The sequence below is a fragment of the Delphinapterus leucas genome, chromosome 3 (assembly GCF_059928025.1).
Source record: "Delphinapterus leucas isolate spDelLeu-1000000601 "Yukka" chromosome 3, BTC_Dleu_Yukka2, whole genome shotgun sequence".
Taxonomy (NCBI): Eukaryota; Metazoa; Chordata; class Mammalia; order Artiodactyla; family Monodontidae; genus Delphinapterus; species Delphinapterus leucas.
This window is the reverse complement of record NC_143131.1, coordinates 116,904,013-116,922,118: the sequence shown is the minus strand read 5'-3', so window position 1 is coordinate 116,922,118 and position 18,106 is coordinate 116,904,013. Positions and strand designations below refer to the sequence as shown.

Genomic DNA, 18,106 nt, shown 5'->3' with positions numbered 1-18,106 from the left:
CATGTGGGATCTTCCCAGACCAGGGCTCGAATCTGTGTTCCTCTGCATTGGCAGGCAGATTCTTAACCACTGCGCCACCAGGGAAGCCCAATATTCATGTCTTAATGCTAATTATCAGGCGTGCTTTGGTAAAAGGGTGATTCTTAGTGATTAATCTGCTTTCCAGTCAATTGCTGAAGGAGGTATTTTCTTCCTCAGTTAAATGGTTTGGGTAATAATTAGTGCTAAAGAGGCTGCCACCTAGTAATTAGTCATCCACCAAGTCTATAGAATTTAAACTCCATTATGGAAAGTCTTGCCCATCTATATGGGTCCCAGGACCATTTAAATATTTTCTCTTTCAGGAGGCAGAAATACAGTGATATAATGCTAACCCAGAAGGAGGATTTTCCCCCATAAAAATTCAGAATTATTACCTGTAGTACCTTCAATATAAAATTGAGTTTTAGATCCTGATATCATTAATGATACTCAAGACATAGTTAAATGAAACATTTAAAAATTAGGTCTTTTTATAGACTGTTTCTGGGTTTTGTACTCAGTGAGTACTACTCTAGAGTTGATTTACAAGATACTCTTATTTGTAGTGAATACCACCTATTAATGCTGGGGTTATTAATGGTAACAGAAAGTCGACTTTTGGAGGTTAGACTTTGAGTGTTATGTTCCCTAGACCATCATCAGTCTAAAATCAAGGACCTAGGAAGAATTTGAGCCCTGTAACTCTGTATTAGTTTTGCATTCCTGTGCCTAGGTCAGCTTTGTAAAAAGGCTTCACATTGATATTGTTGGTTTTCTCCTGAATCTGGTTCAAATTTGTCCATGTGAGTTACATATTTATAGCTGAAGTCTATAATTACTCCATGAAATGGTTTTTCTGTAGTACTCATACAAGTGAGTGGAGAGGGCTTTTATATGCCCTTTTGGATTTTTGTCTTGACTTTAGCAAAGCTTTGAGGTTTATTGTGTGGTACCTGTGTTTGCTTTTCAGGCTCTTACAGCACTACTTTCAGATGATAGCAAGTTTGGCTTCATTGTAATAGATGGTAGTGGTGCACTTTTTGGCACACTCCAAGGAAATACAAGAGAAGTTCTGCACAAATTCACCGTGGATCTCCCAAAGAAACATGGTAATCTAGGAAGAGAACATGAGCACCTTTGCTTTGTGTCTGACATTAAAGAAGCAAATTGTATAATAGGGGAAAGTAAATCCAGATGACGGGAGAAGCATCATGCAATGACTTGTTGGTGCTTGTGGCTCTTTTGACTAGAGAATTAGTGGTCACTCTGTGGAAGCCAGTAATAGCTTATACCAAACATTTAAGTTAAGGGAATAGTGATTTTTCTCTTTCTCCTTTCCTTGGGGAATAGCATGATTATATAGTTACTTTTTAATTAGCAAGGCATCTTGTACTTTTTAATAATTGACTTTTTCTCTCACTACTTTTCTTTGTCAAAGGTAGAGGAGGTCAGTCAGCCTTGCGTTTTGCCCGTTTAAGAATGGAAAAGCGACATAACTATGTTCGGAAAGTAGCTGAGACCGCTGTGCAGCTGTTTATTTCTGGGGACAAAGTGAATGTGGCTGGTCTTGTTTTAGCTGGATCAGCTGACTTTAAAACTGAACTAAGTCAATCTGATATGTTTGATCAGGTAAGTGAGAAGTAGATGCTCCTTTATGTAAGTTTCTAGGTGAGAGTAGTTGAGTTCTCTGACATGCACATCTTTTTTTACTTTTACAGTGAAAAATTCTGTGTTAAAAACCTAGCTCTGAGTGGACAAAATTCCATGTGTATTATTAGGAATATTAGGAGATATTCCCCCATGTCTTTCTGGACTTTTTTTCTTTTGAAATCAGCCATTTTTTGGATAGTATCTTTCTGGACCCTATGTTGGCCCCTGGTTTTAGTGGGTTGCCATAATTGGCTTTAAAATGGAGTTTGATTTCAAAGAAACTAGGACTGGTTTTTCCTGTCTTTTTCGGACTTATTCCTGGAGGTAAGTAAAGCAGTGAACCTCTCAGCAATATGACGGAGCTGATTAAGCCTAAAGCGTTTAATCCAGAAAGCTCTATTGGTTTATGACTTGGGCTGGCCATAACACATTCCCAAGGTGTTCTTCTGGTGTGGAGTAGTAGCATTACAGTAGAAGGCTCACTAAAGAAGCTGTCTTATATACTCTACTACCTTATATAGCAGGAACCAATAGTTCCTCCTTTCCTCCACAAGACACTTTGTTTTGTTTGTGTTTAATGAGTTAGGCTTTTATAGGTCTGATAGAATGTGTGATATCATTGGCTAAGGAAGTTTATCCTGGCAGTGTTCTTCAGTGAGACCTATTCATGAGTAAATTGGGCTCTTTGCCCTCCTCTTGAGGCTTCACTGATCATGTTGCTAGTTTTGCATGTCATTAAAAGGTAATGGGTCTTGGTAAGGGTGTTATGAAGTACTAATGATGTGCTTTTTAAATTTTTTTTAATTGTGTCAGAGGTTGCAATCAAAAGTTTTAAAATTAGTTGATATATCTTATGGTGGTGAAAATGGATTCAACCAAGCTATTGAGTTATCTACTGAAGTCCTCTCCAACGTGAAGTTCATTCAAGAGAAGAAGTTAATAGGTATCAGTGAAATGCAACTTACTTATTGTGAAATGTTTTTGTATGTATATGTGTATGTATATGATTATATGTACAAAACAAAACACTGAAAAGGTAAAAGGAAGATGTAGCATTTTAAGTCCTCTTCAGTGGAATCATTAATCTTTCTTTAGTTGTTAAGTCTAATAAATGTGTTTGTTTTTCTACTGTTTTTACTGTTTTTGGCAATAGGAACCAAACTTCAGTTAGAGTTCCCATATTAATTATCCTTTGTAATAGATTGATGAATAGAGAGCTCAAATTAAAAATTAATGGGGCCATTGTTTGGCTATGTTTCTAATTTGACACACACATTTCCAAATGATTGTGTATTTGGCCCAACTGTTACCTCTTCAGAGTCATTTTCTGGAGCCTCAACTAGCAGTGTGATTTTTCACTGACATTTGGCACTTACTCATTTTTAAGTTGACTCTTTTCTCTTCCTGATTTTGAGTAAGAAGGTCTATATCTACAAAAGAAACCTTAATATATGTTCTTAATGACCTGTCCCTAACCACAGGGCGATACTTTGATGAAATCAGCCAGGACACGGGCAAGTACTGTTTTGGAGTTGAAGATACACTAAAGGCTTTAGAAATGGGAGCTGTAGAGATTCTAATAGTCTATGAAAATCTGGATATAATGAGATACGTTCTTCATTGCCAAGGCACAGAAGGTATGAGAATTAGAAAATAAGATGACTATTACTGACCTGTGTATTCAAGAAGCCTGGGAGGGAGATTTGGGAAAGGTGGCTGATTTCAGGAGCAATGAAAAGGCAGATCTATACCGTGTTTCCCAGTCTTTCAGTCTGTATCCAATTGAACTGATAAATGTCTACCTAAGATTGTTAAATTTTTTGAGGACAAGAGCTATATCTTAAATATCTTTGGTGTTTCCTTATGATAGGAGCAGTGTACCTGGTAGACATTCATTCATAGCATGCTGACTAATGTTCTTATGAAAAGAAGGTTGCTAGAATGCGTTCAGGAGCTCTTTCATCTAACCTGATTCATCTCATGGAACTTAAACCTGTTAGTATATGAGAAGCGGGTTAACACATTCTTTTTTCCCCAATGCTACAGAGGAGAAAATTCTCTATCTAACTCCAGAACAAGAGAAGGATAAATCTCATTTTACAGACAAAGAGGTATGTGATTGGTTTGGTGATACATACAAGGAAACATAAATCCATATGTTAGAGCCCTGGCAGCACAGAGTAGCATCAGCCTTGGAAAACCAAACCTCATACTTGCTGGCAGTGGGGAGTACCGGGAGGTGGTCAGCTCCGGTATGCCACATACTGATCTGATTCTAAAGAAGGTCATGGTTACCCTGGTTCCTTATTTTTAAAGAAAACATTCTCATACTTGAAAAATGTTTGAGAGGAAGATTAATTAAATAGTTCCTCTCCTGCACTGTGAAGTCTGTGCTGCTTTTTTCATTTACTTTACCAGCTCTTCTACTAAAGCAGCTTCTACAGGTTTGGCCTAACTGCATCACCACAGCTTCAAGTGTTACCTGCTCAGCACAGGTCCCTTTTAATTGGTAGCTTCTTCAAGTTCTGAGTTGAAGGACTTTGGTTTTTACAAGGCTGCTCCAAAAAGCAATTCTGGCGTGTCTCTTCTTGGCTGTTGAATGAGTGCTGCCTAGAGACACTTTATAACAGCCTGACTTCTAGAGACAACAGGAGGAACCATAAGCTGAAAAACTGCCAAGTGTGTTAACATTTCTTTATTGAGGCTAGAGCCTGGGGAAGAATGTTGTTTGAAGTAATCAGAATTTCTGTGCTGTTGCAATTGTATCACCAGAAACCATAATTCACTTACAGTTTCACATACATAGATATGACAGGGACAAGGAGAATGTTGGCAGGCAAGGGAGCAAGCGTTCCTGTCTTGATATATCCTAATCCCATTGTTTCTGTATCTCGTGGCTGCCCCTGCAGACAGGACAAGAACATGAGTTGATTGAGAGCATGCCCCTGCTGGAGTGGTTTGCTAACAACTATAAAAAATTTGGAGCTACGTTGGAAATTGTCACAGATAAGTCACAAGAAGGATCCCAGTTTGTGAAAGGATTTGGTGGAATTGGAGGTGAGTAGCAAATCAGAAAACTAATAGCCAGGGTCTCAGGCCACAGCCTTTTCCTGGCTATCCCAAAATAACGTTAACTTCAGGTGAGGTTTGCTCATCATCCACTGAAGCAAGGGATTGAGGCAGCGCATGTGCAGGTTCTTTGGTTGGGACCACTTTTTATCATCTCTTTGCTTTCTATAATTCTGCAAGGGGATTGGGCTTCCCTTAATAGAGTGAACGTGCTCCCCACCCCCCAGTTCTGTGAACCACAGCTATTGACTCTGTTTGTTTGTTTCCCCAGGTATCTTGCGGTACCGAGTAGATTTCCAGGGAATGGAATACCAAGGAGGAGATGATGAATTTTTTGACCTTGATGACTACTAGGTAGTCGACATGGGTCCGGCAAAACGTGCCTCACCCTCCAGCATCCAACCCAAGGAGCATACCCATGGTGGAATCCAAACAGATCCCTGCCTTACAATTGGAACATTTCCAGAACTTAGTCCATGAGCATTGGATATTGAAAAGAAAACCGAAACAAAAACCAGACCCAACCCTACACTTTGGTTTGTCATGGTGTCAGCGCAGCAGCCTACAACTAAGTTCCTAAATGCCACTTTGGACTAATTTAAAAAAGAATCCCAGTTTTTACTTTTACTTGATGGTGAAATTGGTTGCTCTTGTATTTTATGGAAAAAAAAAAGATTTTTTTAACCTTCATACATAGAAGCAAAATACTTTAACTGCTGTAAACCTTCAAAAGTTAATAGAAATGAGATCCTACTGGTTTGTTTCTTATTTTGATTGGAGAAAAATTAAATTGCTGCATTTCGCAGTGACCCATTTACATGGCATTCTCAGCTTAGACTGCATAAGAAGAAATATACGTGGTGAAATGTTGGAACCATTTCTCTCTTGGTCTCTGTTTAATGTTGAAAGGGTGAGCTAATAGGAGGCAGTTTCAACTTCACTCCCTCACACTACCCGTCCCCTCCAGACTGTCAGTTTCAAGAATGCAGATTGCATTGCAAAGATAAACTGACACATGAAGCATTTGGGCCAGTGCTCTGTTTCCTTCCATCTGTTTTGCAGGCGCATTTGTGCCCGGGGTTTGGGAGCCCTCTTAGCATCAGTTGCTTTGACAAGGGTTTGCATAATCTTGCATACTAGAAACCAGTTTGGGATGGATATGATGGGGCTTCTGTGCTATTGCTGGGATTGGGAGAAATAAAACATGCAATTTAAGTGGAAGCAAAGAAATTTAAAGAACATTTTTTTTTGCTTGGGTCTGTCCTTGGCAAAAGGGAGGTGGTCATGTTTTCCTTGTGTTGGATGGCATGAGATTATATGAATGTTTTGATTTTTTAAAAATGAACTGCAAGGTTTTCACAGGAACAACAGACAAGACATGTATGACTGCATGTAATTGTAAACCCCTGACCAGTCCTGGTGGGGTTGGAGCATCTGTTTCAAATATGGGACTTACAAGCACCTCTCATAGGAGAAATTATGGGAGGAGGGTGGGAAGGGCAGGGATGGGAAGGGATGGGACACAGCTTTTGGCACCAAGGACTTAACCACGTTGGATCCAAAAGTGGGCCTGAAAACCTGAAGCTTATGCTTCACAGCTGGGCTGTAAATCGGACTTGACCCCAGCTGACATGCAAGGTCATGGCGTGCCTGAGGTGGTGACAGTGAACAAAGTGTATAGGACGTGCCCAGTGGTAGCAATGGAAAAAAAGTATACCAAATGGACTTTGAAGGACCAAAGGTTTTAAAAGTCAATTGGTATCACCCCACACTGCTAGGGTAGTGGGGTGCATTTGGTTTTCAAATTGGGTACTTTTAACACTTTAGTGCCTGACTGCTGTTCTTCACTGACTTGACTCAGTCACTCGTAGCTTTATTGGTCTGAACCAGCTCCTTGTTCCCAGGTTACAGACCTGCCTATCGTTCCAATAATCCTGTTTCACTTGAATGAAGGGAGTATGTCTTAAATGTAAAGCTTCTGGTTCTCACACTGTACTCTGAGGTCCAAATGACTGTCTATGTATAACCTGATGTCTCAACCCCCAGTGAGAAGAGTCAATTCTTTGGTATTCACCAACGCGGGAGGCTTCACCGGAGCAGGCTTTTGCTTTGGGCTCTGCTGTTTGTTTGCAGAACACCCAAGAGCGAGCAAACATGCTCTCTTCACAGCAGTACCTTAGGGTTTTGCCATTGTAAATGGGTCTAATGTGATATGACAAGACCAGAGAAATTGGATGTAAATTTACATTTTTGAATATGCTTGTTGTTTCACATGATACATTTAGGGTATGCAGCTCCTTTTGTAGTTTTTATTTTTACTATTTAAGTTTGGAAATGATGCCAAATTTTTGTATTTCTTTAATCAATGTGTTCTCTTTGGTGATATATATTGCATTATATATTGATGTGTGTATCAATATATACTGATATGTATTACACTTACACATACAAACACATAAATAAGAGGGGGTGAAAACCGTAGCCTTTGCATTCTCTATAGCCTCTACGGAGAGATCCTAAGCAGCAAAATCTTGGTGTTGTGATGTACAGAAATGGAGAAGAGTATTAAACCATATTTAAGAATATACTTTGTGTGCTTGAGATTCTTTAGGACTGTTCCTAAGAAAGGTCTAAACCGAGGAGAACAGTGAGTGAGCTCTCTAAGGCACAGGTCAGTTTCATCATAGTTACTAACTTTTCAGCCTTAGATTTAGTTGTCTTTGGCTGCATTTGCCTATAGAAGGGTATATGCAAAGGGTATCTGAGGTCATGATCCCAGTGTTAACACCAGAGAAAAGAGGTTCCAGTTGCTAGGGCCAAACGAATTTGTATCTTACTCTATTCTACATGCATGCCCAAGGGAAACTTGCCCTTTTTTAAGACAAGGTGTTATGCCATGTTACCTCAACATTCCATGGAGGTAGATGGTGCTTCCCATTTTATAATAAGACAGGCCAGAAGAGGTTAAGTAGCAGCTTTTTAGTAGTGAAGCCAAATTTTATCCCAGGCCTAATTCCAAAGTTGATTCTCTTTCTACATCTGCTTGCGTTTGAGTCAACAGAATGGTCCAGATGGAAGAGCAGAAACTAAGCCTCCCCACCTTGATCTTGCATACCTGGCACGGGGTAGGAGAGCAATAACCTCATTCAAGAGCAAGTCAGAGGCTGGCTCAGTGGAGCAGGGCTTCTAGGCTGTATCAAAACAAGAGGATTTTTTTTTTTTTTTTTTTTTTTTTTGCAGTACGCGGGCCTCTCACCGCTGTGGCCTCTCCCGTTGCAGAGCACAGGCTCTGGACGTGCAGGCTCAGCGGCCATGGCTCACGGGCCCAGCTGCTCCGCAGCATGTGGGGTCTTCCTGGACCGGGGCACGAACCCGTGTCCCCCGCATCGGCAGGCGGACTCTCAACCACTGCGCCACCAGGGAAGCCCAGAAGAGGATTTTTGTTTCATTTGTTTTTCCAAAAGTGGAGGTACTTAGAGCTTCTATTTGGTAGCTTAGGAAGCCTAGTTGAAGTATCAAGGTGGTATGTGATTTAATTTCTCCAAATTTAAGAAGTCAGTGTTTTTAACAAAATTGACCAGTAAGGGAACCTATTGTGTCACTTTGCTTTTTCAGCATACTTTTGCCCAGTTTCTTATCTGATTTAGATGATAGCCTTGATGAAACCCAATCACCCTATGGGAAGGGGCAGACATGCCCCATTAATGGTGGAGGTACAGTTTTTTCTCCTGATGCATTCCTAGCTGCTGTTTGAAATCAAAAGTTAGAAGGCAGCACAGTAGTGCCGATTATGTGGGCTGTTGTGCTTGCCTGTCTGGGCCTGCAGCACTTGCCATCTTTTGTTCTCCAGCTCCAGTTCTCATGCCATGGTGCTCCCAGACAGGCACGGTGTATTCAAGGTGGAATTTAAGCTTCATGCCAGCTTCTCCCTTGTTGCCAATTTGAGTGAGCGCCTGCTGAGACTCCTGCCTGCCAAGTCTCACCCTGATGGGACTGTGCCTCCCAGGGACATAGGAACTGACCAGCCAAGAAGTGTGGAAGCAATGGGTGCCAAAGTTATTAAGGGTATGGCTGAATAACTGGCACTGGAAGTATATGTGAAAACCATTTATCTCCAGGGTTCTCTGACAATAAGCTTCAAACGTGTCTGGGAACTCTACTTCAGGTAGAGTCAAATTGCTTGGCAAGCTCATCCTTGGGTTCAGTTAAGAGCCCAGGACAAAGAGCCAGCTCTTTGGACAAACATCTCTGGTTCTGTCTCTGCCATTAGTTGGACTTCTGATTTCAGATAAGTCCCTTCCTACCCCTCAGTTTCCCTATCAGTGTAAGGATGACTTTGAATCTAAAGAGTCTTTCCAGCTGTAAAGCTGTCAGGATATAATGGTGAGCAGGAGATCTCACTGGAAAAAAGATCCTGCCAGTAAGACTTTGCCCATGTCTCTGAGTAGCAATTTCCCTACCTGTAACAATGCCTACTCCATAAGGACTGTGGTAAGGATTAAATGCAATAAGTCACGTGAAATACATAGTACAATGCCTGGCACTTAGCAAGGGCTCACTCAGATGGGAGATGATCCTAACCTTGGTCCTCAGGAAGTGACCTGGGTGAGTTTGCACTGGCAACCACGAGGTGGTGCTAGAGTTAAGGATATTGGTTGTGGAAGAAAGTTGCTTCTGGTGAGATTTCTGACAAGCATTAAGAGGTGATTGGGACAGCTTGCTTACCTTTAAAATTTGGCTATATGGAGAAGGGAAACTACCAAAGAAAGTAGGGATGAGCGAACAGAGAGGAGAAACAGGAGTCTCAATCTGGGCTTCAAGCTACCCATCTGAAAAATAACGACAATCACTAACATTTGTTGGACGGTTACCATGCACCAGGCAAGGTGCCATGTCACATGCATCATCTCATTTAATCCTTAGAAAAACAATGTGCTACATACTGCTGTATATCTGCCCATGTGGTTCCAAAGTCAATGCAAATACAGGTCGTTCCTCACTCAAGAGAACAGGTGCTGGTACTGCTAAAAAGACAAGTCGACTCACCTCACCAACCTTTGTGCCTTCAGAGACAACCAACAACTTGGAGTGCAACTGGAAGGCATCCATCTAGAAGTTATGTCCTTCCCCCAGGACACACACCTTTTGACTGATCAGCCCAGCTTAGCCCACAGCCACAGCTGAGAATGGATAAAAGGAGCTCCCTTGGACTCTAGAGGATCCCTGTAATTTATCCAGCATCTTCAAAGAAGAATGTACACACATAACGGAATTTCTCAGCGACTAGGGCATCTGCCCCTACTCTTAAAAACATGTTGTCAGTAGGGCAATTAATGAAATTGGAATGTAGACTATGGATAAAAGTGTTGTATCAATGTTAAATCTCCTGAACTTGATAACTATATGTGGTTACACAAGAGAATACTCTTTTTCTTAGGAAATATACACTGAAGTATCAGGGGGTTTAAAATGAGACATTCACTTAGGGAATTTTTGAAATTTCAGAAATATGGAAGAAAAACATAAAAGCATCATTTAACTAACATTTTAGGGTCATCATGAACACCCATTATAGAACAATGTGATATAATGAGTGTTTAGGTTCTAAATGATTCACAAGGTATCTAAAACACAACTTTAGTTTGATTCTTCATTCAAGTTTGGTTTTTACTCAGAATTTGGGTTTGACTCAGATCAGCATCTAGAAGAGTTCATTCTGCTGCAGGGTACGCAGTTGAGGAGAAATCCCTACTGAGTCAGCCAGAGGGGCGAGGGGGCTGAGCCTGGGAATTGGGCCCAGACTGGAAGGAAGTGAGCAGAGGCAGTGCCAGGAGAGGAGTGCTGTCAGTCACACACCTCAGAGATGAAATCAGCTTTGGGGTTGGACCAGTGCTAGGTGAGATGAGACAGTATGAAGAACAGGGCTTCTTGGGGGACCCTTAACCCCTGGCTCACTGAGCAACCAAGGGGGTGATGGGAAGAAGGGAAAGCTGTATCTCAAAGCCTAAAACCCATTCACAGAAAGGACAAGTGTCATCAGACTCTACTCCTTTATCTACAGCCACACCCTTCTGTTGCCCCATACTTTCACTTCTTAAGGAATCATAATTTTAGCACTTACAAGGGCCCTGGACCTTACTATTCCAATCCCCTAATTAGGAATAGGAAAGCTGAAGCCCACAGAGCAGCACAACGACCTGTCATGTTCATGCAGCGGATGACAAGAGGCAACATGGGCAGCTGATATTGCAACTCCAAATTCAGTACTCTTAACACATGGAGGATCTTGTTATTCATCTAAGCCCCTTCTCCCCCCTGTTAGAGATGAGAAAAGGGAGGATCAGAGAGAGTAAGGGAGTGGCCTGAAGCCAAAGACAGAGGTGGGAGGGAAAAGGTGGCCAACATCCAGGTGGAGTTATGAAAGTTGTTTTGAAGTCACTTCCCTGTGAGTCAGGGTTGGCTTGAGTGTGTAGATTAACTTGCTTCTCCAGCCCCGAAGGTTCCATATTAGCCCCATCTAGGTTTCCCTTACAGTCAGACTTCCGGCTCTTCCACTTGGGTGAGATACCCTGCCTGGGCTCAGCCTCTTCTGCTTGGTTCTTCATCCTAACCCAAAGGAAACCTAGGGGGCAAACCCATTTTCAAATCAGGAAAAGAGGGTGGAAACTTCAGAGAGAGGCCCTGCAAACAGGAATGGCAAGGATCTTCTGAGGTAAAGGCAAGATGCAGGAATATTCTGCTACATGGGGGAAGGGAGGTGGGAGCCAGGATTGAGAACAAGGAGAAATCAGGGCTTGATGCTGGAATGCCTGCCCCAAGTTATATGGCTGTCCAGACCTAAGTACTGGGTTGGCCCAAAAGTTCCTTTGGTTAAGGAATACATTGTTCAATACAGTTCTTGGTGAAAGTGAAAAATGTGTCTTTTATTTTTGCTTAAAACCAAATGAACTTTTTTTGGCCAACCCAATACATTCCCGGGCTAGGCTGAAGAGTGGGATGGACCAATCACCTCACATCACAATTCCTACTGGAGGGCCTGCAAAGGGGGAACTCTATTTGTAATAGGACAGGATGTCACCTGAGGAAGAGGAGTTGCATTCCTGTGCTCAGGGCTAGAGGCCCTCCCTCACACCCCTGTCAAACTTGGATTCTAGAGAGAGATGGCAAGGAAGGGGCTCTGCTCCTCCCTGGGGAGCTGAGCAAAGGCCCTCAGAAACTCAGTCTCCTCCAGACTCTGTTTCCACAGACATAGCTCATTGCCACCTCTGTTCCTTACATTGTGCTTGGGTTAACTCTGGTCTCATTCTTTCATTCAGCAAGCATTTAGAGACATTTCCTATGTACTGGGCCCTGTGCAAGATGCTGGGATACAGTGGTGAAAAACAGTCACTGTCCCTGCCCTTCAGCACTTACACTCCAGCAGGAGAGACAGCAAGAATGACAATAAAAGTGAGGAGTATTAGAGGATGAGGGGAGGGCACCCCTACTTCATCTGGGGGTAGCCAAGCTGCCTGGTGAGCCAGGGTCAGCCTGGAGAGGTGAAAGGCGAGTTTGGAAAGGCAGATGTAGATGTGCTCGTCCTGACTTGACCCAAAGGCCAGGAAACATTCAGATTTTAGGACACTTTTTTCACCCTGCTATCACTTTTGTTCTTGATTGTTTATTAACAGCTTTATTGCGGTATAATTTACAAACTATAAAATTAACCCACTGTAAGTACAGCTTGGTGATTTTTTTGAAATAAATTCGTACAGTTGTGCAAACATTACACAATCCAGTGTCCATCTCTCAGAAAGGTCTTTTGTGCCCCTTTAGTCAATCCTTGCTCACTCCCAACCCTAAGCAACCAACGATCTGCTTTCTGTCTCTATGGTTTTGAATTTCCTAGAAATTTCACGTTACCAGAATAGTGCTATATGTAGTCTTTTACATCAGGTTTCTTTCACTTAGCTTACTTCATTTAGATGGATTTTTTACATACATCCATGTTGTTGCATGTTTGTTGCTTTTTATTGTTGAGTAGTGTGATACAGTAAGAAATATATATTTGGTCTTTATCTCCTGTTCTTGGTACACAGCTTCTCTAAAACCCCTGGAATCTCTAGCGTGATGAGTGTCTTTTGTATGCTAGTGAGATGCCCAGATAGTTTCAAGATGGGGGCTGTTTGCCAAAAAACCCCCAGGATTACAGGGTTGGAAGGTTCAGCCCCACCCCAAGAGAGGGGAGAGGGGCTTAAGATCGAATCACCAATGGCCAATGATTCAATCAATAATGCCTACATGATGGTGCTTCCATAAAAATCCCTAAATTATGGAGTTCAGAGAGCTTCCAGTTTGGTGAACACACTAAGGTACTGGGAGGGATCCTTGCAATTCTATATGAATATGAGGATCAACTTTTCCATTTCTTCAAAAAAAAAAAAAAAAGCCATTGGAACTCTGATAGAGATCACACTGAATCTGCAAATTGCTTTCGGTAGTATTGCCATCTTAAAGATATTAAGTCTTCTAATCCATAAACACAAGATGTCTTCCCATTTATTTAAGTCTCTAATTTCTTTTGTTTTGTAGTAGTCTGTGTATAAATCTTTTACTTCCTTGGTTAAATTTATTCCTAGGTATTTTATTATTTTGGATGCTACTGTAAAGGGAATTTTCTTAATTTCCTTTTTAGATTGTTCACTGGTGTCATTCTGGTTTTGATTTTCATTTTCCTGATGACTAATGTTGTTGAACATCTTTTCATAATCTTTTCATGTGCTCATCAGCCATTCATATGTCTTTTTTGGTAAATGTAATTTCATTCTGAATCTCCCACTCTGTATTTCTAGAGTGGAGAGAGGGGAAGTCCCTTTGTCTCTCTCACATACTTTCTCCCTTCTTCCATTTCTCTTTACTTTCAGAAAGTACTTAACAGGTAGAGGGATAGCATAGTGCAGGGGGTTAACAACACAGACACTGAAGCCATATCTAGGTCCCACTCTGCCATATACTAGCTGCATGACCATACTTCTTTTTCAGTTTCTTCAAGGTTTAAATAGGGTGTTTTGTTAAATAAGTTTTTATTTCATTTGTTACACAAGATAACTACAGCCTACTACAGCCAAGCATTGTGCTAAACCCTAAAATGCAGTCATGAGCAAAAGAGACACAGCCATTGAGCTTCCAACGCATTATTCCAGTGAATATGAAACCCCAATTGCAATTAACACCTGAGGGAGGGCCACAGGTAGGTGTCTGTCACAGGGCATTTTGACCTGGCTATCACCTTTTCTGAAGACACTGGTGCTTTAACTGAGCACAGGAGACGTTAGGCCAAGAGGAGGAAGAGCATCCCAGGCAGTGAGAACATGTAGGGGGTGGCACAGTACAGCTGAGGAGGCAGGTGGAGAGCAGTGTGGATGAAGCTCAGAGAATGAAAGGGGAATGTGGTGGAAGATGAAGCTAGAAGAGGCCAGCATGGGCAGACTGGATTGAGACTCAAAGGCCTTGCTGAGAACTTGAAATTTTATTCTGAAGAACAGGAGAAGCTGCTGAGGTGTTTTAAGCAGAAGGGTGACAAATTCAAATTTGTTTTTCAAAGAGATCCTTCTGGACACAGTACAGTTTGAGAAGACAGCATGAGGCTGAGTCCTGAAGTACTAGAACACAATATCCAAATAGAGCCTTGTACGTCAAAATGTGTAAGCAATGAAAGAGAGGCCTTCAAGAAGAGATGATCACCTACAAGTCAAATGCTGCTGAGAATTACTCAAGGAAGATGAAGACTGAAAAAAATCTACTGAACTCAGAGTCAGGAGGTCCCTGGTAACAGCTAAGGAGCCCCCAAACACTGCTGCTCAGACCTCAGAGTCTGTCTGCCCTCTCTACAGCCCCACAGCCAATGCGTCAGGACTTCCCCTCTGGCAGATCAGAGCAGGTCTTTCTCATTAAGCTTCTTAGGAGGATTCCCTGGCAGCTCTCCTGGCTGGCTGCACCAGATACATCATGGGGCCAGGCCAGTTTGACCATGTCTGCCTATCTCATCTAACCCACCTCACTCATTTCGCTACTCGGGAGCCAGAGGTACCTACTGGGTGCCACCATGCAGGCAGCCTCATGCCATGGCTAAGTGCTACTCTGAAGGCAGACACCAGTTCCTAACAGCTCTACCACTAATCAAGATCTTGGTGAAAGATTTCTTTTCAATTAAAAAACATTTTGTTTTTGAATTTTTTTGATTTTTTTTTTTTTTTTAACTTTTGGCTGAGTTGGGTCTTCATTGCTGTGCGGGCTTTCTTTAGTTGCGGTGAGCGGGGGCTACTCTTCATTGCGGTGCGCAAGCTTTTCATTGCGGTGGCTTCTCTTGTTGCGGAGCACGGGCTCTCTTGTTGTGGAGAAACTAAGCCTGTGTGCCACAACTACTGCGCAGGCTTCAGCAGTTGCAGCATGTGGGCTCGGTAGTTGCGGCACGTGGGCCCTAGAGCGCACGGGCTTCAGTAGTTGCAGCACATGAGCTCAGTAGTTGTGGTGTGTGGGCTCTAGGGCGCGCAGGCTCAGTAGTTGTGGCTCGCGGGCTCTAGAGCACAGGCTCAGTAGTTGTGGCGCATGAGCTTAGTTGCTCTGCGGCATGTAGGATCTTCCCAGACCAGGGATCGAACCCGTGTCCCCTGCATTGGCAGGTGGATTCTTAACCACTGCGCCACCAGGAAAGTCCTGGTGAAAGACATTTAAGTGGCCGAAACTGTTTTCCAATTTGTAAAACGCTGTGCCAATGAAGCATGTATCAAATACTCCATCTAAGGAATTAGCTATCATAGGTTCATAGTCATTCATTCAACAATTGTTTATTGTGCAAGTAATAAGGATATGATAGTCAACAAGACAGACGTCATCCATGTCAACACGGAATGCCTAATCTAGTGGGGGACCCAGTCAAGCAACGATTCAGTGCTTCGATGGGAAAAGCACAGGGTACTGGCAGAGGATTAGGTGGGTGGGGGAAAAAAGTCACACCCTTAGTCTTGATAGGGAGGGTTGATTTTTCTTTGGGCAAGATCATTCATTATAGCATAAATACAGGGTTGGTGCCATTGGCAAGAGAAGGTTTGGTTCCTGTCCTTAGAGAGAATTTAATTTGGTTGAAGAGGCAAGCACAGGAAAACAACGAGAAGAAAAATGCAAAGAAATTCTAGGCAACTGTCATACTGGGTGTCACACTGGCTTTTTTTGCAAAAAGTCTCAGCTTATCTATACTCAGGTTCCAAATATCCCTACCATACACAGGCCTAAAAGCTGGGCCCCAGGGCCACTGGAGTATCTGTGTCTCTCAAGACAGGGAGCAACGCAGGACCACTACTGCTCCATAGGATTTTCCCAGGCTCGAAGCCCTCTCACCCAGAAGTGAACACAAGGCCTGCCCAGCAGAGGTCTGGGGTTCCTGCAAATTCTGTAGCTGGAGAGGAGGCTGCCGGAGCTCCCCAGCTTCTCTCAGGCCTTCCTCCTCTGCTAGGTTCAGCTATGAATAGCTTGCTGGTTTCCAGCTGGGAATCTCCCAGCCCTGCAAAGAGTAAGCACCGCCTTCTCACCCTGTGCTGCCCTCAGCCTGGAGCAGAAGGAGGTGGTAGCTGGCAGGGGTAAGGAGACTAGATGAGGGAAGGGCAAGAGCCACCACCCCTGAGAAACTGGCCACTGGACTACATTACCCACAATCCCAGATCGTAAATGGAAAGAAGAGGCCGCTGGAGGCCTGCAGCCTTAGGTTGGAACAAGTCCAGAGGTGTCCTAGTCCCTGGGTGTGCAGCCCAGGCCCAGACCCAGTTTTTTTTCCGAAATGTAACCCCTAAACCTTCAGTCATGGGACTTAGAGATCATCTCCTCTCCATGTACCCAAATCACAGGCACTCCCTGAGGCCAGAGAGACAGACAAAACTTCTTCTATTTTGGCCTTATTCACAGTGTGTGCCTGTGCTTACCACCAAAGACTGGAAGTCTGTGAGTGATTTTATTCTGGATCAAGTCCAGAGGCTTCTTAGTGCTAAAAGCCCCCTCCCTGGCATATTACTTGACTTGTTACTCCCAAGCTCTGAGCTTTTTATCTCCCTGCCTCACCTGAGGAAGAGCAAATGCTCACAGGTTGGTCCATGTTGCACTTCTGGAACCACTGCGGGGTGGGTGTTCAGGAACTGCTGCTGGTTTCATCTCTGCTGAGATCTGGTCCCTCTCCGAGCTTTGCTCATCTCCCAGCAGATAGATCAGGGTAATCACATGGCTGCGGCAGGTTTAAGACCCTGGAGGCACTGTACGAGGGCCTGTGGGGGCCTGCTGGTTCCTGCAGTGGATAAACCGGAGCTGTCAGGCTGAGCAAGTGAAGCCATTCTGGGTGGTGGAGGCACCCAGTGGGCACCACTCCAGACCACAGTGCCACTGCAGGTGTACACCTGCCCCGTCTCTGTCTCCCCCACCCCAACCTTCCAACTTTCCACACAAACTATTCATGTTGGGTTCTGGGGCTCATGAAGCTCCAGACCACAGGGAGCGTAGCAGGTGAAGATGTTAGCGGCTGGAACTAAAGTCGGGGACCCCTGTCCAAGGTGAAAAGGCACTGTGGCTATCCTGACAACAGGGTCCTTTCCCTCTTTCCCCTCGCTCAGATATAATAACAACTTTCACATACTGAGCCAGGCACCAGGAATGCGAAGAGGAGTAAGATCGAATCGCAGTCTCAATAAATAACCGATGTGTTAGGTGCATCCCAGACCCGTGGGGTGGGAAGGACTTATAGATGGCCAGAGGCCTGAAACAAGTAAGGGATGAGTAGCAGTTCTACCAGAATGGTGTGGTAAGGGCATTCCAGGCCGAAGGGACAGCTTGAGTAAAGGCAGGGAGGAGCGAGAAACAGCAAGCCGGGAGGAAGGCAGGGCGAGAGAAATACCGAAGACCGACTAGCAAAATGCTAGCGGAGGCGCGCGGCGAACGAGGGCAGGCCCTCACAGCACGCTTAGGCTTAGGGTTTTAGGCCCCGGGCCGGGAGCCGAGGGAGGAACTCCAGTAAAGTCAGCTGCGCTTAGAGAATTAGGGGGAAAAGTGGGACAAAATATAAAACCTGTGGGGACAGTGGGAACCTCAGACCCTCTTGGGACGCCCAAGTCCGCCTGTCCCGCGTTTACCTCAGCCAGGCCGGGCCGCGCGTTCCCGGCCCCGCCGCCGCCCCCTCCTTGGCAGCAGGTCCCCTGGCCGCCGGCTCCAGGGCGCGGGCGGACCCGGAGGGCCGAGCTCCCGCCCACAGCCGCCCGCGGGCCGCCTGCCAGACACGCCGGGAAGGAAGGGCCTTGTATGGGCCTCAGGCAGGGAGCAAGCGTCTGGCAGGGTCCTGGGAGGAAGCTCC

General features: G+C 44.0%; 1 protein-coding gene and 1 long non-coding RNA gene across 2 annotated transcripts in view; one reads left to right on the top strand and one right to left on the bottom strand.

The window, feature by feature from the left end:
• The window catches only part of ETF1 (eukaryotic translation termination factor 1), a 28,000-nt gene extending 20,673 nt beyond the window's left edge, over positions 1-7,327 (top strand). The window contains exons 5-11 of the mRNA XM_022588912.3: positions 992-1,130; positions 1,460-1,650; positions 2,485-2,614; positions 3,153-3,308; positions 3,718-3,782; positions 4,581-4,728; positions 5,012-7,327. Of these exons, the coding sequence (XP_022444620.1) occupies positions 992-1,130; positions 1,460-1,650; positions 2,485-2,614; positions 3,153-3,308; positions 3,718-3,782; positions 4,581-4,728; positions 5,012-5,094 (912 nt within the window). The 3' untranslated portion in view covers positions 5,095-7,327. The remainder of the gene's footprint in view (positions 1-991; positions 1,131-1,459; positions 1,651-2,484; positions 2,615-3,152; positions 3,309-3,717; positions 3,783-4,580; positions 4,729-5,011) is intronic.
• On the bottom strand, positions 4,352-18,106 carry LOC111182505 (uncharacterized). The gene is made up of 3 exons (XR_002646751.3): positions 17,889-18,106; positions 16,831-17,050; positions 4,352-4,574 (listed from the first exon to the last, which is right to left on the bottom strand). It is a non-coding gene; the product is annotated as an uncharacterized LOC111182505 (long non-coding RNA).